Source organism: Pan troglodytes, chromosome 13 (genome assembly GCF_028858775.2).
Source record: "Pan troglodytes isolate AG18354 chromosome 13, NHGRI_mPanTro3-v2.0_pri, whole genome shotgun sequence".
Taxonomy (NCBI): domain Eukaryota; kingdom Metazoa; phylum Chordata; class Mammalia; order Primates; family Hominidae; genus Pan; species Pan troglodytes.
The window spans coordinates 72429102-72455187 of record NC_072411.2 but is presented as its reverse complement, the minus strand read 5'-3'; the positions used below and the strand labels follow the sequence as shown (position 1 = coordinate 72455187).

The 26086-nt window shown below is 40.2% G+C and overlaps 1 protein-coding gene across 1 annotated transcript in view; it reads right to left on the bottom strand.

The window, feature by feature from the left end:
- Window positions 1–26086, bottom strand: part of MYO3B (myosin IIIB) — a 477280-nt gene that overhangs the window by 247189 nt on the left and 204005 nt on the right. The window contains exons 11-22 of the mRNA XM_525960.6: window positions 25353–25469; window positions 24728–24832; window positions 22270–22353; window positions 21231–21433; window positions 16927–17025; window positions 16048–16162; window positions 8214–8340; window positions 6836–7046; window positions 5514–5661; window positions 4109–4262; window positions 2876–2964; window positions 657–786 (exon numbers count right to left, since the gene is read on the bottom strand). Coding sequence (XP_525960.6) covers window positions 657–786; window positions 2876–2964; window positions 4109–4262; window positions 5514–5661; window positions 6836–7046; window positions 8214–8340; window positions 16048–16162; window positions 16927–17025; window positions 21231–21433; window positions 22270–22353; window positions 24728–24832; window positions 25353–25469 — 1582 coding nt within the window. The remainder of the gene's footprint in view (window positions 1–656; window positions 787–2875; window positions 2965–4108; window positions 4263–5513; window positions 5662–6835; window positions 7047–8213; window positions 8341–16047; window positions 16163–16926; window positions 17026–21230; window positions 21434–22269; window positions 22354–24727; window positions 24833–25352; window positions 25470–26086) is intronic.

The following is a 26086-nucleotide window of genomic DNA, read 5'->3' as shown; positions in this document are numbered from 1 at the left end:
TTCTAAAAGGTTGACTCAATTAGAATCCATTTGGAAAAACAGTTAAGACCTGGAAGTTCTGTTCTTTGGCCCTAGTTTTCTGCTTTTTTGGCATGAGGACTGACAGCAATTAAACAGAAGGTAAGTAGGCAAAGGCCACATACATAGGTGATGGACCTGTTCCAAATTGGTTAGGAGAGAGGTGGGGTGGGGTCATAACTGGGTAGAAATTGGACCAAGGTGATCTTTGAGGATCCCCTGAACTCTGATTCAACACACTCCTTTAACTTGGAATGACACACAAATAGAAATAATCTTCCTGATAAGTTTTGGTAAACTGAGACTATCCTAGAGTGCTTAGCATGAATTAATGATATCGTATGGCTTTATAAAGGGAAGAATGAAAAGAAGGACAAGAAAGTCTAAGAGTTGATGTTATGGATAGTGTATGTATGTTTATGTGTGCAGGTACACGTGTCTGTGTACACACTGATGCTGCACAATTAAATTACAAAAGAAACAAACATTTTCCTTTTCTTGAATTTAGACCCTTACTCCTGCTTAAAGAAGTTCAATGTTAGTGGTGCAGCCCTGGCAATATTCAGACACTAACTGGAAAATTTCACCTGGTCTTGCAAAAGCTTTAAGAGCAGGGCTATCAGAGGGTTCCCAAGTACCTGTTTTGGTCAGAGGGATTGAGAAGAGCTGCTGAAGAAGCTTGTTTTCTGACGTTCTCAGGACCACAACCACATCGGCAGGGAGAGTGTCTCTATTTTTCTCAAGAACCCCAGAAGCATCATATAATACCTGTAACATGAATAGCAAACGGCAAATTAGCCAAGTCAACTGTCCATCATTGGTGACACTGGCAACTTGCCTAACCAGTTGTTAATCAACCTCTATATAGAACTCATCTTTACATAGCCATGCTTTCATATCCAGAGCACCAGATAAAGGGAATAATTATGATTTTGACAGACCAGTTTATCTTAACTTATTGTCTAGTTGCTTTAGTTTTTGTTTTTTAAGGGTTTTTTTGGTTGTTGTTTTGTTTTTTTCTTTCTTGAGATGGAGTCTTACTCTGTCACCCAGGCCGGAGTGCAGTGGCATGATCTTGGCTCACTGCAACCTCCGCCTCCCGGGTTCAAGTGATTCTCCTGCCTCAGCCTCCCGAGTAGCTGGGACCACAGGTACATGTCACCATGCCCAGATAATTTTTTGTATTTTTAGCAGAGATGGGGTTTCACTGTGTTAGCCAGGATGGTCTTGATCTCCTGACCTCTTGATCCACCTGCCTCGGCCTCCCAAAGTGCTGGGATTACAGGTGTTAGCCACCGCACCTGGCCTGTCTAGTTGCTTTTTGAAGACTACTATCAAAGATAAATCACATCAGAATAATTATTAAAATATATTAGATACCACGTGCAAAGCATCCATCCTATGAGGTAAACACTATTATTATCTCCATTTTACTGGTAGGCAGGCAGAGACTTAGGAAGAGGCTGAGTAATGTGCCCACGGTCACACATTTCACAAGTGGTAGGTAGGTATCAAAACTCAGGCAGTTTGACTCTATGCTCACAACTACTTTAAGTACTCTCACTGCCTCCCTAGGTCCTCATGAGATCTGAGTGATCACTCAAGGATGCTGAGTAGTTCTTGGTTCTCAGAACAGAAGGGATCCAGTTCAGATAAATTTTAAGGAACACCCTCAGAGAATTCCTTCTCTACAAATAAGCTTTGAATGGCAAATGGATGCAGCAAAGGACACAGAGCCCAGAAAAAATAAAAATAAAAGAAGTTTTTCCCCTAAAATCAAGAAAGGAAAATAGTAAGAAAGAGTCAAGAAGACGGGTGGGTAGGACCTAGTTATAAAAGGACAGAGAGGTGAGAAGAGGAGGACAGGAATGGGAGGCAGAAAAGAGGAATGGGGAGGGGAATCAGGGTAGATGCTGGTATTTCAGACTCTGAGGAGGACCTTAATATGCTAAGGTAAATAAAATATTTAAGGGCAAAAACTGAATTGCAATGTCTAACAAAGATCCAAAATAGATACCATAAAGTACTATGCGGAGAGAAAAATAATCCCCTTCCCTTGTACTAGAATTTCCCAACATCCAGTTAGGAAAATCAGTTCCAATGCCATGATGTGAATATGAATGACAATTTCAATACATCTTAAATCAATAAAATAATCAAAAATGCCTTTTATTGAACTCCTACCAATTTTCTGGACCTACAGCCTCAGCAGAGCCCAGAGGAACCAATTAGCCATAATTCAAATGGCTCCTTTGGGAGTAACATAAGCAAGGAACTTGTGGTTATGGGATAGGGAATTTCCTGAATCAGTCACTAATCTGCTTCAGGAACTTGAAATTGAGACTGAGGCATAATGTATGAAAAGTGGACATTTCAGTTAAGTTGTAAAAGCTTAACATCTGGATAATAATGTGAATTTTTTTTTCTTTTCATCTGGACATTTTGGGGCCCTTAGACATATGATTAAAGTACTAAAAATTGAGTCCCACTGTGATATTAACCTTCCTGCATTACCTACATGTCTCCAAATGACTTTAGAATGTGAACATTTACTGCTAAACACCGCAAAAAGCTGTAATATGTTTTCTCTCTGGAGAGCTGTCAGTTCTAGGCCAAACCTCAGGTGAGAAGCAGATGGCAACACTGTGGGCCACCCCAGTGAGAAATTGCTTCTATGCCAGGGGCAACTTTCTGTGAGTGGCACCACTGAGAAACTTTAAGAATTATGATTAGGTATTCAGGAAGAATTAAAATGGGAAAGAAATCTGTAAGCAATTTCGTGAGCAGCACCGACAGGGTAATACAGACACTTACCCTTTGTCAAATTCAGGTCTAATAACTGTCACACTGGCCTCACCTTTCCAGCATAATGCTGAATGCCAAAGCACAGTTCCACTCCTTTGGGCCTCCAGAAGTATTTGCATCGTAGATTATCTTCAAATTTATCTGTGTGGATTTTTATGTTGGAGAGTTACAATGTGAATTATTTCCTCTTTCAAACAAAAACTTGTTCCTCAAGCCATGAATGACTCAGAATAAGGGCTTTCAGAATAAGGCCTTGATATTAACAAGGGTGGAGAAAGATCACCGATATGATGGGCATTTATCATTATATCCTTGCTTAGTTGTGTAGCATTGTCTTAATGTCAGGCTGTGCTCTAAGATCGTACATTCTCCTGCTGTTTCTAAGAACTCCTAGCATGGACACTGATGACACCAGAGGCCCTGCCAGTTAGTTTTAGAACCTGGTTTAAACTCATCTAGACAACTTGTGACAATGTTATATATAAAAGAAAACCACTGAGGGTTATAATTTCAACTCATAAAAGTGAATCTCTGCCACAAATCAATTTTCCAGCTGGGGAAAAGGCTTGAAACTTTTTGTTCCTCCTTTAACACACGATCTTTGCTATTGTGGTTGAAAGCTTACTAAGTATGAGAAACTGCTAAGCACTAAAGGCACATAAAGACTGAGGCTTCATTGCCCCAAGCACCTCGCAATCTAAGTGAGGAACAAAGGTTGTGAAAAACACTGAAGATTCAAGAATAGGGTACAGAATAGAGGGCCTTTGATGTCAGGACGAGGTGCCCTATATTCATCCTGTAGATAATAGTAACCTAATGAGAAGGTGACTTTAGAAAGACTAAACTAGCTGGGATATCCCGGGTAGATGGGGCAGGTAGGAGCCTGGAAGTCAGGAGACTGGAAAGGGCTTCTGCATGAAATCAGATTAGAGGTGGATGGGGGTACAGGGGAAGACATGAGATGGGGGCACACAAAGGAGGAGAAGCAAACATTGCCTATAGGAAAGAAGAGAGAGGAAGGTGTAAAAATGAAATCAACATGGGGGTAATGCTAATCATGTTGGCAAGAATAGGAAAGTGGGAAGGGGTTAGGAATAGTGATGGGTTTGCTTTAACATTCAAATTCTACCACAACACTTCAATTCAATGAAAAAGAAGGCCTATATTCTTACAACCCACCATATAAACAAAATATGTAAGGTAAATTCATTAAAGTACGCTCAATTGATGACACGAGCCAAGTTTTGTTCTAAATGTGTATGCCTGTTTCTCAGAAGTTACCTACCAACCAGGGTCTGGTCAGTTGCTTGGGGAAACCGACTTTCCTCATCCAGAAGTGCAAGCAGTCCCAGGGGTTTCTGGAGGAACATGTCCAAGAGCGGGCGGTTGTCCTCATATTCCACGGGTATAGCATCAATGCCTTCATTCTGATATTCCATCTGGAGGGAAATGGATTGTGATTCTCTCCAGCCCAAAACTAGCCTTGGGACCACCAGGATACTTTGACATGGACTTTCTGGGTCTAGCAACATTGAATGCATGTGGAAAGCAGGATATGTTTTATGTGTATAATAAAGGAATCTTCTGCATATAACACCATCAAAGCTGTGCATTTCAATCTGACTTACAAGTGGCCTATGGCAGCAGCTAAACCAGTAAAAGCTCTCTCTCAAACGTGGACTTGGTAACTTATCATTTAGAAACTAATGTACAAGGAAGTGAAGCTGGAAAAAAAATTTATTTTGGTGAGAAATATTGTTTAAACCAAGAAAACAGACTTCTCTTCTGCAAGGAGTTCGACAAAGGAATCATCTAGGGTTGGAAAACTAGAAAAACTCCAGATTACCGGGAAATAAATGGAAGGAACCTGGACTGAAACAAGAGTGGATGGGAGAGGAGTGCTATACAGATTTATCCAGCTCCAGAGATAAAAGCAATGCTGGTATTTTCACTAAATGTCTTTGTGTCTATCTAATCGAAGTTGAGTTTGTGCGTCCTCATGCCTGCATTAAAACAATTATCCCTGCATCGAAGAGGCTTAGCCAGAATGTTTCATTATTGCAACTACTTCATACAGAAGAGAGTCTTAAGGTTTAAGTAAAGGTTGGGGTTGATCAGACTGCTATATAGGCTGCTGCCACAGGAAAAGAGCCCCATCCCTTGGGTCCACTAGTTTCTTACTCTGTCTTATTTATTATTAAACTCATAGAGGGATGATTTCCATTTCTAGAAAACCAAGAACACATCTTACTCTTCCCTGGAGATACCTCTCCAGTGACTGTGGGATCTGGTATATAGCAGATAGGGGATAGGGAGGGCTAGTGTAGCAGTTAAGAACCTATGTCCCGAATTCAAGGTCATCTGTGTCATTTTGAATGCAATCATAAATATTTTTAGTTAAATAAAGTAGAAGAGATACAGCATTTTGAGCAATATGCACGAAAGAGTTTTGACACAAAATTTAAATGAGTGACTTGTCACCAGCTCCACTCAAGAGAGGAAATGTACCTTTCCACAGAAATCAAGACCTTTTCCAGACAAATTTAGACTATTTAGCCAGGACTGCCTTACCCTATTTTCTCTCTAGGGTCTTTTAGTTGTTAGTCTACAGGGTTTCTGCTACAAATTGTGGGCAGCTTGGAGACACCTTTTCCCCCATCAAGTTTAGTTACCTCAGAGTTCACTATTACCTGCTCAAGAGCAAAAACATGCTGATTGAAATAGTACTGGATTTGCTCATTGGCGATGTTTATGCAGAGCTGCTCAAATGAATTTCTCTGAAAATTCTCGAATCCAAAGATATCCAAGATCCCCACATTCATTCCACCTCCTGCACTACTGCATGAGAGAGAAGAATAAAACTCTTTAGGGGAGGAAACACCCACCTCAAGAGGATGAGAATATATGTGCCCAAGTGCTTATCAACTCAAGTACCCAATTCACCCACTCATGGAAAGCAGCATCCTGCCACCCCTAAGAAAAGAAGCAGTTTATGTCTCAAACTATTTGTTCTTTTGGCCTTTCAATAGTATTTTCAACTTCTTTTTTTTTTTTTTTTCAAGCAGTAGAATCCTTTAAAATCTTACTCAGAAACTCCATGTATAAAATAAAATTTTAAAAGTCCTTTTGTTTGAAGGGGTTGCAGCTGTTGCTTATTTATTCTCCCACCTATCTACCCACAAGGATAACTGGAAGAGTACTCTTCAGAATTTGATGTGGTGAATTCCTCCACAATATAGGAAACCACTACGCCTAGGAAAGAGCAAGGAAAAGTAGTCGAAGAAGTAGGAATAGTAATGTAAGATAGTGTGCTTTAAATTTTTTCAAAAAATGTCTCTTTGATTCTAAAAACAAAACTATGAAGAGGATATTATTATCCTCATTTTACAGGTGAGAAAACTGACTTAGAACATGCAGCTGATTAAAACCCATTTATGCCTGGTGTTCCATTATTGGAACACAAAGCATATGGGAGTTAGTTATTCACATCCTACTGCTCAAGGTCATCGCCAAGGTCTGATTGAAAAAATTCAAAAAATTGCAACCTCAGGCATAAATGGGTTAAGCTGTAGAGTTTGGGTGCGAACCCAGTTTGTCCAGCTCCCAGCCAAGACTATTCTCTCAAATACTACACTTAGTGGCTCCTTCAGTCATTCGCCTCTCGGGTACAAATGCTTCAGCTGTCCTGGATCTCACTGTGTCTTCTAAAAGAGAATGCCTAAATTAGCCGGGCGTGGTGGCACGCACCTGTAATCCCAGCTACTCAAGAGGCGGAGGCAGTTGAATCACTTGAACCCTGGAGGTGGAGGTTGCAGTGAGCGGAGATCGTGCCACTGCACTCTGGCCTGGGCAACAGCGTGAGACTCTGACTCCACAAAAAAAAAAAAAAAAAAAAAAAAAAAAAAAAGAAAGAAAATCCCAGAGAGGACCAAATGCTTCCTTTTGCAAACTCTAAGAGACGGCAGGGTCAATGACAGCTCTCCTGAGACCCTCTGCTCTCCAAGGAACTTGCCATATGTTTTTGTCTGGCTGCAGGAGTGTATTAATGCGATTCACAATCCAGCTGAAGAGCCTCCCATACAGGGCTTTGGACATGGCGTCTCGAACGTCCGCAGCCCTGTCTACAGTGTTGGCACGGATGATGGTCTCGCCCCGGGTGACCACACAGTGGGAGGTGAGGGCCTCCTGGAGCTCTTCAGGGCTAATGCACAGAACAGAGGCAGCTGAAACAAAGAGAAAGGATAACACGGAATGTAGCCAGACCTTCATTCAGTCAGTCTGTCAGCATTTATTCAACACCTACTATGTGCCAGACTCCATTTGGGTACTTTTGACTCAAAGATAAACAGGCTAGATCTCTAACCCCAAGAAGCTTCCAGACTGACACAGTATCTCCCAAACTGTTCTGAAAGCTCTTACTTCATAGATGCTTGATGAAAAAAAAGGAAGAGGAGGTGGTCTTTTGCCAAATAAATTGGGGAAATAGCTGCAGACTGTATTCTACCCTCAGTCACAAAATACATTCATATATTAAAGGCCCTAAAATGTCCTACAGTTTTAACACAAAAAGGTTTTTACTTCATTTAAATCAATTTGTTTCTTTGTTGTTCATAATTGAGGATTCTCACTCTTTGTGCCACCATAATTACCCGTGGAACTTTAAAAATAAATAGGTGCCTGCTTTCTCTCCTGTATATGCTGATTTAGTGGATTCAGAATGGGCCCAACCTCCTGTATTTTTTTCAGTTTGTAGATGCTTTTTTAAAAACAGCCAAGGTTAAAAACCACTGCCCGCAGTGAGCCGAGATAGCGCCATTGCACTCCAGCCTGGGAGACAGAGCGAGACTCCGCCTCGAAAAAAAAAAAAAAAAAAAAACCACTGCTCAAAATTACCTGCCATAGAATTCTTTTCTGCAGAATACTTGCAGCTTATGGAAGGAACACTGGTGTTCCACAGGACATCCTTGGGGAAATACTAGTTCCTGAAAACATCCAGAGCCATTAGAAAGACCAGCAGGCTGGGCGAATCCCAACACTTTGGGAGGCCGAGGGGGGTGGATCATGAGGTCAGGAGTTCAAGACCAGCCTGGCCAAGATGGTGAAACCCAGTCTCTACTAAAAATACAAAAATTAGCCAGGCGTGGTGGCAGGCACCTGTAATCCAAGCTACTCTGGAGGCTGAGGCAAAGAACTGCTTGAACCTGGGAGGCAGAGGTTGCAGTGAGCGGAGATCGCACCACTGGACTCCAGCCTGGATGACAGAGCGAGACTCCATCTCCATAAAAAAAAAAAAAAAAAAAAAGGACCAGTAAATGCTGCATTATATTTTACAGAGCCTAAAGAAGCATGTGCTTTGGCAACAACAGAGCCCACAAATATCAAATAATTACCATTTTGCAAAGCTTCAGCATTGGGCACCTCACTTTTATCAGTCTGATGTTGAGAGGAAATAGCTGCAAACTCAATGTTCCCAATATTCAAAATCCCAGCCAAAATTCTGTACACTGAGTGCACCTCCTGAAAAGGACATCAAGAACCATATATGAAGGTCGTTGCCGGTCAAACTAATGAACCATTAGACCTGTAGTGGAAACTACTAGTTGTCTACCAAAGTCCATTCTCCCTCTTTTCCTGGACACAGCAAAATTTCCCAAACTTCTTTGCAGTTAGAGGTCGTCATATAACTACATTTTAACAATGAAGCGAGCAGAATGACGTGGGTCACTTCTGGGCCCAGGCCTTACCGGCATGAGCATGCCTCCTCCATGCTTTCCTTCTCATTATTGCCGGCTGGAACTCCCAGCGCAGCCTTACCATGCCACTGATGAGGATGCCTTAGACCAACAATTGCATAAACGGAGTTGCTCTGCAACCTGAACCTCTTATCTGGAAATGGTTATTAAGAGATAACTAATCTTCTTTGTTCTTTAAGCCACTTTCAGCCTTTTACCCTAACTAATACCAGCTCCCAAATTCAGGTATGATCTTTTGTTCAAAGCAAGAGAGGAGCTGTTTCCTTAACCTCTTTTGAATATCGCTTTTATGAAGTAGTTGGGAAGACATTCATTCATGGCTCCTAGAACATTTTAAAGTTAAATGATGGAATATATAGTTATGAAGTCAGGAAATATTTTGAAAGACTCACTAGAAATTATCTGTGATAATTGTTTATTAAATTATACTTTTATATAACAAGAAATATATATAATTAACCTTTTTTTTTTTTTGAGATAGAGTCTTGCTCTGTCACCCTGGCTGGAGTACAGTGGCACAATCTTGGCTCACTGCAACCTCTGCCTCCCGGGTTCAAGCAATTCTCCTGCCTCAGCCTTCCAAGTAGCTGGGATTACAGACATGCACCACCACACCCAGCTCTTTTTGGTATTTTTTAGTAGAGATGGAGTTTTGCCCTGTTGGCCAGACTGGTCTCTTTTTTTTTTTTTTTTTTTTTTTGAGACGGAGTTTCGCTCTTGTTGCCCAGGCTGGAGTGCAATGGCGCGATCTCGGCTCACCGCAACCTCCGCCTCCCGGGTCTAAGCAATTCTCCTGCCTCAGCCTCCCGATTAGCTGAGATTACAGACATGCACTACCATGCCTGGCCAATTTTGTATTTTTAGTAGAGATGGGGTTTCTCCATGTTGAGGCTGGTCTCGAACTCCTGACCTCAGGTGATCTGCCCGCCTCAGCCTCCCAAAGTGCTGGGATTCCAGGCGTGAGCCACCACTCCTGACCAACAATTAACTTTTAAACAACACAGGTTGGAACTTCACATGTCCTCCTATACATGGATATTTTTCAACCAAACACGGATCAAAAATACAGTATTCACAAGATGTGAAACCCACATATACAGAGGGCTGACTTTTCATGTCCTGACTGCAGGACTCGAGTATGCTTGGATTTTGGCATATGAATTGGGGGTTCCCGGAACTAATCCCTCACATATACGGAGGGACTATTGTATTTGTTCTTTGCTCCCAGTTCCTGGCACAAAAGCATCTAAAACCCTTGAAAGTGAGTGATAGGAATGCTAGGAGTCTTTCGTTATTTACAACAAGCCCCTTTCAACCATACCTGAGTTTATACTAAGCAAGTGACTCTTGGTGGACCTCTAGATAGCTTTAGGATGGAGAGCTGGTTGCCAGAGGAACCAATCATGTGATTAGAGAGTTCAAACTTTTGGGTCCTCCTCAACCCAATCTCTGGGGAGCAGAGAGGTATTAGACATTGAGTTAATCACCAATGGCCAATGATTAACCAATCATGTGAATATAATGGAACCTCCGTAAAAACCCCTAAATGATGAGATTCGGAGAGCTTTCAGGTTGGTGAACACATGGGTGCTGGGAGAGTGGTGTGCTCAGAGGGAATGGAAGCTCTGTGTTACTTCCCACATACTTTGCCATATGCATTTTTTCCATTTGACTATTCTTGAGTTGTATCCTTTTTTTTTTTTTTTTTTTTTCTTTTGAGACAGAGTTTTGCTCTTGTTGCCCAGGCTGGAGTGCAATGGCGTGATCATGGCTTACTAAAACCTCCGCCACCCAGGTTCAAGTGATTCTCCTGCCTCAGCCTCCTGAGTAGCTAGGATTACAGGCGCCTGCCACCATGCCCAGCTAAATTTTTGTATTTTTAGTAGAGATGGCATTTCACCATGTTGGTCAGGCTGGTCTTGAACTCCTGACCTCAGGTGATCCACCCGCCTCAGACTCCCAAAGTGCTGGGATTCCAGCCATGAGCCACCACGCCCGGCAGAGTTGTATCCTATATAATAAAACAGTAATGGTAAGTAAAGTGTTTTCCTGAGTTCTAGAAACTATTCTAGCAAATTATCCAACCTGAGGAGGGAGTTGTGGGGACTCTCAATTTATAGCCAGTCAGTCAGAAGTATAGGAGACAGAAGTATAGGTATCTGGAGTCAGGGTAGTCTTGTGGGACTGAGCCCTTAGCTTGTGGGATCTGATGCTAACTCCAGGTGGAGAGTGTCAGAATTGAGTGAATTGTAGGACAACCAGCTGGTGCCAGATAATTTGCAGGTATGGGGGAGAAAAACCCACATATTTGTTGTCAGAAATGTGAGTAAAAACGGTTCCGATTATCTAAGCTCTATTTTTATATTGAAAGTTGAATACATATGTATCATTAATGGTAAAAAGAAATTAAGGTGTATTTACTTATTTAAAAACTTACATTTTCTATATGTGAAACAACGAAATATATAGCCAGGAAAATTTTGCATTTTATGCTTATAGACAGAGAAAAGTACTTTCACAAAAATACTCAGGCAGGTAACTTGATTTGGTACTCTACACAGCAACAAAGGAATAGGAACGGTCACCGGACCATTGATAAAGCATTGCCTCACAGATTACAACTTCCTATAAACATTACTCAGTAAAGCCAAAAAAAGGAACACAGACTATAATAGTGACATCTGCTGGATACCTGATAATGCTACAAAGACAAATGAAGATTTTAAACCAGGCTTCTACAATGGATAAATGTTATTCTTCCAACTTCTAAATCAAAGGCAATATGTCATGTTTTTTTTACTTAAGAATCATTGTTTAACCACCCAACTTAAGAGTGGCTAAGGAGAACACCTACTAAGTAGGTTTTCTGGGACTTGCTCGGATTTAACATGACAGCACCTCGTTACTTTGATCAATACAGTGTGAGGCTTGCTCACTACACTGAGCAACTCCCACAGAGGCAGATCCCAGGGGGTAAAACAGAGACTCTTGCAGTGAGTTCTACATCAGCTGCTTCTATATCCAGTTATCTCAAGAGGTTATCTGAAACTCTCAGTACTCTTAGAAAAAATAAATGTATTTCCTGTAATTAAAACACACATCACACAAAGACTCTCTCTCTCTCTCTTTCTTCATGTATTACAGTACAAGCTCTGAAACCTCCCAAAATAAGGCTTCCAGCATTTCACCACTGGGATAATCACCATAGAAAATGACTGTCAAAAACTATACCCTTGAAACCAGCATCTTGCCCTGTTGCTTCTCTGGCACTACCCTCTTCAGCATAGTGCCTAGACAACCATTTAAAGTGAAAAACTATCTATGACCCTGAGAAAAACTTTTAGGTTCAAACACTGTGTGAATCACTGAAATTAATGACCGATTGGGTCTCCTTCCTTGATTTAGTGAGAACTAACAGCGGGGTAACCAATGCTCACCTTATTAAGGAGTTTATATTTCTGGGCTATTCCATCCACTTGACTCCATCAGTCCTAACCTTGGGTTAATTAGTTCTCCCTTTCTGATCTAGGAGCCTCTGCTTTCAGGTCAAAACATCAGTTACACTCATGGCAAAATTCAATTAGTTATATGTCCACCTGAGGGATTACTCTTCCTGCCTTAAAACTTTTCAATCAAATTTTTCTTATTGTCTCCCCACAGACAGCCAGGGAAGGTTTTTTCACCTTCTTTACCTTGTCCATTTTCTCTTGCTTCATCTCCAGCTACAGAGCCTTTCCTGGCATCTCTGCCTTTTCTGCAGAATCTTGCTATGCTGCTATCTCTTTTTATTTCTACCAGTTTTCAACTTTCTATATTATAAAGTGGAATAGCTTTACTCAAGAAGACCAAGTCCTCCAACTGGGTTTCTCAATTTATTGTTGATGAGTATAAACTGTTTCACTACCAATCAGCAACAGTGGGAAAGAAAGAGCATTTCTCCATCAAAGCCCCACTGCAGGATGTCTGATATTTTCTTCTCTTTTCTCATAAGACACTTCTTTTGATGTAGTATTCTCTTGATAGAGTTGAGGCTAATTGAAAAGTTGAGAGAAAACTTAGTTTTCTCTGTTAGCCTGGTGCTACTCTAAGAAAATCCCCCTTGGCCTGGCTCACAGGCATCTCCAGTAGTCGTTTCTCTGGTATATCCCTAGGAATTTACTTCCGTTCCCAGTCTCTCTTTCCTTTCTTTCTTTTTTGTAAATCTCTTCAGTTTTTCATCAGTTCTTCCCTAAGCACTGCATTAGGACCAGCTGAAGGACCTCCCTACAGTCTCTATTCCAGCACTTCTCGGTCTCCTTTGCAGAGGCTCACAACTTTTGTCATCTTAAAAGTCAATGGTATCCTATTGTCTGTCATCAAGACATTAGAAATCCTCAAGACTCCCAAGTCATATTTTCACATATAATCCTTCAATCTCTCTTCAGAGCAGTACTCTCTCAATTCATAATCTATTTTGAAGAAAGGGAAGAAATTTTGCGCCGATCTCAAAGGCTTCTCCCTAACCTCTCCAACAGGGATCTATAGTGTACGTCCAATCTTGACCATCACATAGATCATCTGCCCAAAAAGTTTTCATGTAGCATTAAATAGAAACATATCTAAAACCCAATTTATGTAATATGTTAATTCCTACCAGGAAGACAAATATAATTTTAAACAAAAATATTATGGTTTGGCTCCAGAAATAAGAGTTGAAAAGCACAATCTTCACAATAAGGTCTTAGGTATAATCCCCCAGCCCTCCACAAAGAGTCATCATCATTATTAGTGGAAGACTCCTCCACCAGGGAAATTTCTTTACAATAAACTCAGGGTCAAGTGTTCTTTCAGATACTTTGGCTGTTGTCCCAGAATTAAAATTCATGCTCCTGACTCCACACTAAAGTTTGCTACTCATAATTTTGCTGTAAGGGTTTGAGAAAAACTAAAGGGATTCCTGCAGGGAACTAGTGACATTATAAAAAAGGAGAAGAACCATAATTTTGATTGACTTGACCAGTTCATTTAAGCTTTATCTAGAAATGTCTGCCAGAAAAACTTAAGAGAAAGTTCTGTTACATCAGCATTTGGCATCTTTTTCCTGACTACCTTCAACTGGATCTTTCTGAATTTAGTCACACTACTTTTTGAGTTTATAAACATAAAGTGAACCGAATTAACTCAGCAAAACAGGTTGTCTGCAGAGATCAAACCACAGAATTCAGAGTTGGAGAGATAAGATCCTGCTTCTTCCTTTCATTTCTAAGGTTGCAGCTTATATAAATTGGTTTATTTCCTGTACGAATTAATGTGGGACATGGTGAAAATATACACACATAACACCATTACATTCTGGTTATTCATTTAACAGTACAGACCAGGCACAAATTAAAAATGTTCACCGTCTTTTACATTTTTTTCTTTTCATGTTTATTCATACAGTCATTCATTTATTTCTATTGTACCTTTTTTCCCAGAGGGGCTAGGGATGGCTTACTTCAAGGACATATACTTAACATACTTAATTCTTCTGTTTTTAATGCTTTAGTGTTGTTGTACTAAAACAGATTTTAACAGTTTTCAATGTTGTTTATCCTGAAACAGATAGCATCTGTTTCATTATTATTAGCAGTACAATGCTATTATTAGAATGGCACCATTATATACTTTCTTTTAACCCACCTAAGCCTGAGGTTGCAATTTTTTGAATTTTTGCAATCAGACCTTGGTGATGACCTTGAGCAGTAGGGTATAAATAACTCCCACGTGTTTAGCATTCCAATAATGGAACACTAGGCATAAATGGGTTCAGCTAGGATCAGTCTCTTCACAGTATTCTATAACTATATTTGTACTCAAAGAAAACAAAATATTAACTCTATTAATGATTATTAACCTTGACTTCTCTATGGTTCCTGTACCCTTTTAAGGACATGTGCCCCTGCGTACTTTGGCATGACACAAGTGACTTTAAATTGCTCCACTGCCATTCCTACCATGCTTTAACTCTTCTGGGGATGCATCTTTGATTTAAAAAACCTGTTCTATAAGTTAATAACCACAAAGGTCCTTTAACAATGCTAGAACCTGTTTAATTGCCCCCCTCTAAGAAGCCAAGGAAAATATATTTATATTTTTATCTGACCTTTGGGATTTTCCATTGTCTGTCAGTTTAAAGTCTGCGGGAGGCTGACAGAGAAAATTAACAGCTGGCTAGACAGAAAAAAAAGAAAGGTACTATTATGATTAAAATCAACCATGCAGGGGAGGGAAGGTCTAGCCAATCATACTGCATTACACAGAAGTAATCCTTTATCTGGAGTGGCCATCCCAGGGTAACTGGAGTGTCTTGTAATCTAATCCCTTAAGATTTAACACTCTCACCTACCTCCTAATAATTCACCCCCTTTGTTGGAAAAGCAAAATAATCTATATATTTTGCAAAATTGATGGCATGAAGCCCAGAAACTATGACATAATGTATCACAGAGTAATATTTGAGTCTAGGGTTATAAATATTGTCTGTCACCCCTAGCATATATTTAATACAGACAGCCTGTATCTAGGATGATAAGGGTAGTACAGTATTGGCCAGGCATGGTGGCTTATGCCTGTAATCCCAGCACTTTGGGAGGCTGAGGCAGGTGGATCACTTGAGGTCAGGAGTTCAAGACCAGCTTGGCCAACATGGTGAAACCCTGTCTCTACTAAAAATACAAAAATTAGTCAGGTGTGGTGGCACACACCTGTAATCCCAGCTACTCGGGAGGCTGAAGCAGGAGAATCACTTGAAGCCAGGAGACAGAGGTTGCAGTGAGCTGAGATCCTGCCACTGCACTCCAGCCTGGGTGACAGAGTAAGATTCTGTCTCAAAAAAAAAAAAAAAAAAAAAGTAGTACAGTACTTAGAGCTATAGTTAATAATGTGCAACTGTGTACCCTGGAGAAGGAAATAACTGCAAGAAAGTTGAAAGTGTTTTAATTAATTTGTCTTGTTACCTAAGGAGCTACTTGCATAAATATATTTCTGTGACTTGGGTGTCATCTACCTATTCCTGTACTCCTACCCCCCGTTCACTTTAATGGTTGGAAGAACCCTCAATCAGAAAAAAAAAAAAAAAAAAACCCACAGTATTGTTTTGGTATTTGTTATTACACGTGTAATGAATTGATGACAATGATAACAATTTATCAGCACATGGTCCTTAAAACAGTGCTCCCCTAGTTTGATGTTCATCTGGACTTCTTGTTAAAATGATTATATTCTGATGCAGTCATTCTTGGATAAACCTCAGGGCCTGCATTTCTAATAAGTTCTCAGGTGATAACAATGTTTCTAGTCCTGGGACCACACTTTGAGTAGCAAGGCCTTATAACATGACCAACATGGCATTTGAAAGCAAGTATCTTATCCCAAGTGAGAAATACCACATCTTTACTCACATTCATATAAGAATATTGTCACTTGAGTTTCTCTTTTGATCATCACTTACTTTGTCCGTGAACCCTATAATCCTGAAGCAATGCTGAATTGCTTCGAATTGTCTTCTGTAAGACTCCTTGGAAGTTATGTCGTGCATCACCCTTCCAGCTTCATCAGCTATGTACCTAAATGAAGTGGAGCATGATCAAACAGAATGAGCACTGACTTGGAAAGTGGTACAGGCATTTCCATTTTTTGTTTGTTGTTTGTTTAAAGATGGGACCTCACTCTGTTGCCCAGCCTGAAGTGCAGTGGTGTGATCATAGCTCACTGCAGCCTTGAACTCCTGGGCTCTAGTGATCCTCCTGCCTCAGCCTCCTGAGTAGCTTGGACTACAGATGTATGCCATCACACCCAGCTAATTTTTATTTATTTATTTTTTTTGAGACAGGGTCTTGCTCTGTCACCCAGGCTGGAGCGCAGTGGCATGAACTTGGCTCACTGCAGCCTCGACCTCCCAGGCTCAAGCAGTCCTCCCACCTCAGCCTCCCGAGTAGCTAATTAAAAAAAAAAATTGTAGAGACAGAGACTCACTATGCTGCCCTGGCTGGTCTCAAACTCCAGGCTTCAAGTAATCCTCCCACTTCAGCTTGCCAAAGCACTGGGATTACAGGCATGGGCCGCCACACCCAGCCCATTTCCTTTATAGTCTAATACTGTGGTAGAATAATGATGCAAATGGCTGAAAAAAAATAAACCATGTGCAGTTGAGTTTTTGAACTTTCTAGACAATGAAAGTGGTGGATACTTCCTGCCACCTCATCCTGGGCACTTTAGTTAAATAGACTGTGAGTTTCCAGTTAGGAAAACAGCTCCATTTACTTCCAAGTTTGTCAACTGCTAATTGTACATTCATCAAAAATTAACAACCAACCCCCCTGACACTTACCTAGGAGGTTTTTCCTCAGGAAGTCTGAAGTCAGAAAGCTTCTTTTGGTGATGAAGACCAGCATAAATATAGTAAAATATGTGAAAATTTTTCTCTCCCCTAAAAAAAAAAGAGACTTTAGTAATAATATATTCTGGCTTCCCCATCCCAAGTATTTTACACCATTTCCTTTCTGTACAAAAGATGATTCCATGGCAAATTTGTATTTTCAGGCAATTAAATATTATAAATCCCACTTACCGAATAGTGATAGGATTAGTATAGTAATTGTCATAATGTTGCATTATTAAACACACTTTACTACAAGCAGAAGGTTTCAGAGAATGGGACATTTACAGGAAACAGCTCGAGTTACATATGTTGAGCTCTTTCTATTGCAGCCCAAATGCCTACTGCCTTCTGCTTGTACCACATGTTGCTTCAGAGACAGTGAGGTCCAGCTTAGAGACATCAGCCAAATCCTCTACTTTACTGGAGCCCTAGACAGGAAGTGGCCTGCAAGTCTCACAGCAGGTTAGGGAGCAGAATTGGTCCAGAACTGAGGTTTTCACTCTCCCAAGCTGGTATTCTTAAAAGTACTACTCAAAATGTCATTCATTAGTCTGGTCTCCTGCCATCCACCTCTTTTAGGCTACCCTGGCCAGGGTCCTTTCAGATAGGTGCTACTCTGAGCATAGCCTGTGGACTGCTGTCAGTTTATAACAAGAGAAGGAACTGGTAAGTACATGCCTAGACATTTTATAGCAAGTGACATTGCCATGACATCCAAGAGCATGATAATTTTTCTGATAATTAATTTTCATTGCATTTTACAAAGGTATTAGTTCAAAATGGGTTGGAGATTTTTTTTAAAAAGTGGTCCTTTAGCACAGAGTTTGAAAAGCACTGCTCCACATCCCCTTCTTTCCTCTGGAGGAGGACAGTCTCTTCTGTAGATACCCTTGGATTTTGGCAAATCTTTTCTTTGGTCAACCTAGCTCCATGGAAAGAAATCATGTCTTTCTTCTCCCCTTATCCGCCTTTGTGGCATGGCCCCCATTCTGTTCAGCCTCTCCTGGGCCTCCTCATCTTCCTTTGGTTGTTTATCCTGTCAAAGCCCTTCTGTGACATTCTTTATCCCTGCCCTGTATTCTAGATGCCTCTACTTGCCATTTCCCACTCACTTGTTCACTTAAGTGAACAAGTTAAGAGACAGGGTCTCACTCTGTTGTCCAGGCTGGAGTGCAGTGGTGAGGTCATAGCTCACTGCAGCCTCAAATTTCTGGGTTCAAGCAATTCTTGCACCTCAGCCTCCAAAGTAGCCATGACTATAGGCACACATCACCATCCCCCACTAAGGTTTTTGTGTTTGTAGAGACAGAGTCTCACTATGTTGCACAGGCTGGTCTCAAACAAGCTATCTTCCTGCCTTGGCCTCCCAAAGTGCTGGGATTACAGGCGTGAGCCACTGTGCCCAGCCCTTATTTTTATTTTTTAAAAATAAATTTTATTGTGTATATTTAAGATATACAACATGTTATAGGATATATATAAATAGAAAAATGTGACTATTCAATGAATAAACATATTAATTGCCAGTCATGGTAGGCACTATACCAGGTGCCAGGGATACAGGACTAAAGGGATTCATGTTCTCTGAGTGTCATTATAAGAAGCCAAGATGGCTACAGGGAAACCAGTGAGGGGGTCCAGGTGAGAAAGCATAATAGCTTGGATAGGGTAATGGTAGTGGTGATGGAGAATAACAGTAAGCTTAAATATTATATATATTCTGGAGAAACAACCAAAAGAACATCCTAATAGACTGAATGAGGATGGTGACGGAAAGAAACCTAGAGTCTGCCTCCTAGATTTCTAGCTTGAGCATCTAGTGATGGTGGCACCCTTCACTGAGACAGGAACTGAAAGGCCTGAGATGAATGTCACTTGTTCTTTAACCTCTGTTACATGTGCAGGCTTTGGCTGGCCCATCTTAGTCTTACATTCCTTTAGTTTTTCTACAGATCCATCTAGTTCTCAATTCTTCCAAGCTTTTCCTGCCGATATCCATCCCTAGCATCACTTCAGTTTCATTTTCATCCCTTTATCTGTCAAGATTGGCTAGGCTTTGTTATGATAATAAACACCCCCAGATCTTAGTAGCTTAACTCAATAAAGGTTTAGTTCTTGCTCAGAGTACATGTCCATGGCAGGTCAGCGGTGGGGCTGTGCTCACTGCAGTCACTGATGGGCTGTGGCTGGCAGAGCAGCCCCCATCTTACACTGTGCCAGACTCTGGAGGGTTGCCATTACATGACCACTTGCCAGAACCAGTTATATGACCACACCCAGCCACACAGGAACCCTACAGTGTGCCCAGAAGGGGGTGAACCCCAACAGTTAGATCAACAGGACTGGGACAGGCCCCATCTTCTCTTCATCTCATTTAATTCTCATAACAGCCTTGTGAGGTTGACATTATTATGCCCATGTTGCATATGAGGAAAGTAAGGTATATGAATATTTACGTTAATAAGCAACATATCACATTAAGTGACCTAGAACTCTCCTCACATTATCTTTGTAAAAGACCACTTTACATTTGAACACAGAACACTATGCTTTCCATTCTGTCAGAGGTAGCTCCCTAAATTTTAAAACCACCCTAAGCTGGGGAGACAGAAGCAGGAGACCTCACAAAAATTAATCAAAAAGCCACAGGGAAGCGTAAATGACTCTGACTCTGTCTTTCATTTGTTTAATGTTCATGCCAGTCCCTACTGCGTGAGGAAACTGCAAGTACATGATAGAGGAAGATGCTTGGGTTTTCAACCCAGAACAATTCCTGTAAATTCTACTTGCACAGTATCTCTCAGACTCCTCATCTCTCCATCTCCACTGCCACTGCCTTAGTCTAGGCCAGCGTTCTCTCTCACATGAATTTGGCAACAGCCTCCTAATCATGTCAACGCAATCCTTGCCTCTCCCCCAATCCATTCCCCATTGAAGCTAGCGTGATCATCTCAAAATGCAAGTTGGGTATGGTGACTGCCCTGCTTGAAAACGTTCAGTGGCTTCCTATTGCCCTTAGAAAAAAGTCTGAGATCCTTATCCTGGTTCCAAAGCCCTACATGATTTGGTCTCAGTCTTATCTTTGCCACTTTTCCTCCTTACTCTGGTCCCCACCTCGTTGCCTAACTCCTGGTGATCCTGTGATCTCATATACAGGGAGCCCCTCTTTCTCCCTAGACTAGGTTATGTGTCGTTCCCTTCTCTCGTTTCACTTTAATAGCACCTACTTTGCTTTCTGGTGCTTATTACAATTGTTCTACATTTAAGTTTACTTGTTTAATGCCTGTGATCCTCCCCTACTGCTTCCTCATATACCGCATACTCTAAGCCCCGTGAATACAAGAATCTTTTTTATTTAGTTTACTGTTACAAGCCAACACAAAGCACAGCACTGGCAAACAGCAGGGATTCAATAATGCATTAATATGGAAGTGCGGAGCCATGCTCCTGAGAAACTCTGGTGTCCTACAATAATAATAATAGCTACAATTATTAATAATTATAATAATAGCTATTATTATTATATGAAGAGTTATTATTATAATAGGAAGAGTAGCTAACACTCTGATAGTATGTACCACACTAGTGGTTATATTATTATCATAGGAAGAGTAGCTAACACTGATAGGGTGTACCACACTAGGCATTCTTTTAAGTAATTTTATATAAATGAACATGTTAATCCTCACAACAAACCCATGAGGTCAGCACTAGTAGCATTTCCATTCCACAGATGAGGCACAGAGAAGGTTAGTGAAATGCCCAATGTCACACAGTGAGTATCAGAACCTGCATTTGAACCCAGATCAAAGTCTGTGCTATTGATTTCTATTACCAAATGCTTTCCCTAAAAACAGAATAATTGTTTTCTCTATCTGTCTCAATCTAAGGAAAAAATTAACATGTGAAATATTCTTGGTGTCTTTTTCTTTTTTAACAAACAAGTTCAATTTTAAGGGGCCTCAGGGTTTTAAGAAATGTCTGCAATGCTGCTAAATTCTACCTGACACAACCAACTCAGGAGAAACAAGCATACCCATCCCTAAAGCACACCCACCCCAGCCCTTTGTACTCTTTCCATTAATTTCTTTTAGGTCAAAAACTACCACTGATCCTTTGCTTAAATAACTCTTTGCCCTAGGGGAGGGGAGGGGAATGTTAAGAACAAGAATGAAAACTGAACCATTAAAATTTCCAAAGTCTCCCAGTTTTTACGGCAGGGCAAAAACACAGTGATAAAGTAGTGCACCTACGCTGCCTGTTTTATAACTCTGGATTTTTCAAGGAGATATTCAGAGATTCTTGCCCCCATCACAACTCCAGTTGGTGTAAACATCATTTCCAGATATTTCCCAAAACGGCTCGAGTTGTCATTGATGGCAGTGCATGAGTTCCCAAAGGCTTCCACCAGGGAGTTGACTTGTAGAATTTTCTCTCTCAAGGTCTGATTATTGGCCTGTGTCAAACAGAGAACGGTCAAGAAGAGACGCTAGAAACATTACACCAGCAAAGTTGCCAGGCACCCATCCCTTGCCCACCAAAATCCACATTGTCTTTTTACAAAGAGCCCCATTTGGGGGACGTTAGCATCAACCACCAGCATCATTTTCTCATATGAGCAACTCCCCAGATCTGCATATGAATCGGATTTGGCTAGATTAGGACGGCAGTTTTAAAAATCCAGCCATATTTCATTTAAAATCCTTGACAGATAAAACACCTAACCAGTTTAGAAAGATTTTTAAATAGATCCTGTAACTTTTCTGGCATTTATCATAATAGTCTATAAACCTTATCTATAAAAATTCCATACATTCTTTCTTAGTCACCTAGTACACTAATTCAGAGTGTAAGTAACTACTAGACTATTTTTGAATTCATTCTTTCAATATTGATTTCACCAAGCTGAAAATTTTCATTTCCCTCAACTTTTGCTCAAAGGCTTCTATTTTACATCCTTTTAATCACTATAGTGGCTTTCCCTGATCCTGTTCCTAGTGCTTAACCATTTTTACTACTTAATGGCTGAATGTTTCTATTACATTGAAAACATGAAAATTAATTGCCGATAATCTAGTAAATTTGTGCTGGAATTATTCTCCTCCCTACGTGAAAGAAGGATAGCATGCTGACATCTTAAGAGGCCTCGCTATCAGGAGGCAAATGTAGCAAAGATGGAATGTCTTTATGTAAGCCCTAATAAAAAAAACCCAGCACTTCCATCATTTATCAAATATGCAGTTACTCTGTAGGAACTTCTCACCACAATACGTAAAGCAGATTAGTCAATACCTTTCCCAAGAAAGTCAAATGCTGAACAATCAGGTGGGCGCTTTCTGTCTTCCCAGAGCCACTCTCTCCGCTGATGACAATGCACTGGCACAGAAAATGGAGCGTCAGGTGAAGAATTTATAGCACAGAAGCAACTTGCATGCTTCATATAACATCCACTACTGTACATCTTAATTTTTCACTGAGAAATAAATCTTAGGCATCTTCCTATCTCAGTACATAGAGACCTTCTTCAACCTTTTGTATAGCTACTTGTTGTTCCATTGTACAGATGTACCATAATCTGTTTAATCAGTCCAATATTGGGATATTTGAGTTTTTTCCTTGTAATTATAAACAACATTGCGATGAATAACCTTATACTTAAGTCATTATATTTTTATGCAGGTTCATCTGCAGGAGAAATTCCTAGAAATGGGGATGTTGGATCAAAAGGTAAATACATTTGTAAATTTGACACACATTACCAAATTGCTTTCCTAGGGACTATACCAATATATGAAAGTGCCTGCTCTCCTGTAGCCTCAACAACAGAATGTTAGATTGTTGACAATCTAATAGGTTAAAAAAATGGTATCTCAGTGCAGCCTTATTCTGCATTTTAAAAATTATGAATGAGGCCTCCTTCCATATGCTTAAGAGGCTTTTCTTTTATGTGACCTGTCCATATTGTTTGCCCATTTTTTATTGTATTGTTGATATTTTTATCATTCATTTCTAGGAGCTCTTTATGTATAAAGGAAATTAGTGGATGTGGTATAATAAAAATTATATATTGGATCTTTGTCCCTGGTTCCTGGCACTGAGCTCCTAAAACCTTTGGAATTTCCAAGAGTGGTAGGAGTATCTTTTGTTATTCACAAGGAGCCCCTTTCAACCATACCTCAGTTTATTCCTAAGAAGGTGGTTCAAGGTGAGCCCCCTAGACAGCTTCAGACTGGTCATTAGAAAGACCAAACATGTGATTAGAGTGTGGGAACTTTCAGCCCTACCTCCCAACTTCTAGAAAGAAGAGGGGATTTAAAGATTAAGTTATACACATTCTTGAACAATGAGATTCAGAGAGCTTCTGAGTTGGTGAACACATTGAGGTGCTGGGAGGGGGATATGTCCAGAAAAGGCATGGAAGCTCTGTGTGCCATGCCCCCTTCCTCCCCCCATACACCCTGCCCCATGTGTCTCTTCTATTTGGCTGTTTCTGAGTTATACCCTTCATAATAAACTGGTAAATGTAAGTAAAGTGTCTTTCTCAGTTCCTTGAGTCATTCCTAGCGAATTATCAAACCTAAAGAGAGTCACAAGAACCCCTGGACTGGTATTCGGCTGGGCAGATGTGTGAGAAGCCTAGGTACTCCATTTGCAGCTGGCATCTAAAGTGGGAACAGTCTTGTGGCACTAATCGCTTAATCTGTGGAGTCTGTGCTAACTCCAGGTAGTGTCAGAATTGAACTGAATTGTTGGGCACCCAGTTGGTGTTGGAGAATTGGTTCGTGCTGGAAAAAATACAACATTTGGTGTCAGAAGTGGTGTCAAAAAAGACAACACAGTGAGGCAACTTCTTGACTTAAAAACAATATATATTTCTCTCCATTTACTTCCTCCCTATGAAATCTATGGACATTTTACAAGTATCTGGGAAAGGTAAGAATTTGGAAGAGCTAAGTTTCTAAGCTACAGTGAATCCATGTATTCCATTTTATAATCTACGTTGTTATAATGTCATCTATTACTCAACAAACCCCAAAGCTGGGACCTTCCCAGATCTTAGGAAATCCACACAGTGATACCCTCAGAAAATTTGCTTGCCAAATTAGACTACTCCTATTTCAAACAGAATAAAGAAACAAAGAAAAATATACCTATTGAAAGTAAAGGAGGGATGAAAGATTAGATATATGAGCAATGTGAATTAGAAGGCTAGAAAGGTAAAATGGATGAGCCTGTGTTTAGTATTGAGTTTAAGGTTTGTTCATTCTCTACCCAATCTATCACAATTTTTCAGCAGCTAAATGGTGTGGTGCATGGTCACTGTCAACCTCTGTGCAATATTTCATACAAAAAAGACTGAATCATGAATATTCTAAGACCTTAATAGGAAAGAATTTCACTTATGCCATTCTATATGCTATTTTTATTACAATCACTGCCATGTAATCAGGTTGCGTTTGCACTGTTCTCATCATAGTCATATTAGAGACATTTTTATTATATCTTATCAGAGAAAATGAGTGCTCCTCATGTGAATGTTTTATGTTTCTTGAAAAGCATTTTCACATTCTCCCGATGCTATGGCTTTACCTATGCTCAAGTTCCACAGAGCTGCCACTTCATCTCCTGTCTCTTTGGGTCAGCACCAGCAACCAGAATGGAAAGGTTTCAGGAAGACTTAGGAGTTGATGAGGAAGACAGAACATGTCTTAACTGGGTGACTCCGTAGGAAAGGAAGGTGAGTTCTTACCTGGTCTTTGCTGAGAGTAACCATGCACTGGTAAGCAGCATCTGCTGATGCAAATATGTGGGGGGGATTGGAGGCGCGTTTCACCCCATGATAAAGTCTGGAAAACTGAAGGAAAAATAATTAAAGGAAACTCTCCCCTGGACCATCTAATACTCCACTACCTATTGCCCATGAAACCAAGAATCTGTCACTTATTAGGGTACTTGTTGCATTAGGAAGACTGTAGGGTACAGGTTCTGGAGCCTGCAGGACTGAGTTCAAATTTCACTTCTGTACTTACTGGCTTCATGAGCTAGTAAGAGGGAGTTCACTCTATGCTAAGTCTCCCTGTCTGCCAACTAGGTTTAACAACAGTACCTGTCCCACAGGGTGTGAAAAAGTGAGATAACCCAGTGTCTAACATGCAGTAAGCACGCAATAAATGTTAACTATTATTGCTATAGTTTGCTTTAAAAAGGTATCCTCAAGATGTAAAAATTCCATTTGTATTACATTACTATCTGCAGTTTGGAGTACATACATCTAGGGTAGCATAATTTTATTCTTACTTTTTCTTTCTCTTCATTTGCCCTTGTGAGTTTTAATTTCCTATTAAGGAGCAGTATGCTCTTAAAACATCCCTTACCTGTGGAGAGTATATGCTTAGATTCTGGAAGGGGTTTAAGGCAATTAAGATGTCTCCAACATATGTGTAAATTAGCAAGTCTGCATAACGTTTCTGCAACTGATGGATAATTGTATCCTAAGAAGAGGATAAATGGTATTGAGAGTAAATATTATTTCCAGTCAAGGGATAGATTCTAAAAATGACAACAAATTTATTCTTCCAAGAACATCTTTCTCTAAGCGATGAAAGTAGTCCATTTAAATCATACAATGACCCTAATGATCCCAATTCATTAAAACAATGCCAATATTTGCCTTGAAAGAAAAAATAGGAATACACTGAAAGAATGAGGCCCACTTAGGACTTGCTAAAAGACACTGAGATATCCAACAAAGATTTTACTTGTTATTGTGAAAAAAACTCATCTCAACCAGTCAAAATGTTGTATTTAAAATTTTATTTAATAGGCTGTTCCTACTGATAGAGCACCGACAGAATGGTAAGTTAATTTCTCAAAGCACTGCACTTAAAACCTAGGTGGCATAAATACAGAATTAACCACTTTTTATTACACTTTAGTGATTTAGACATTGAAAGTAACAATCCCCAGAGTTAGACTCAGCATAAACAGGTCCAGTGCAATTAACAGCTCTATTAAACATGCATATTTTAAATGGGGATTATCACAGACTTCAAATTTAGAATTCAAGCTATATTAACTTCACTATTTCCCTAAATGAAGCTCTTTCTTA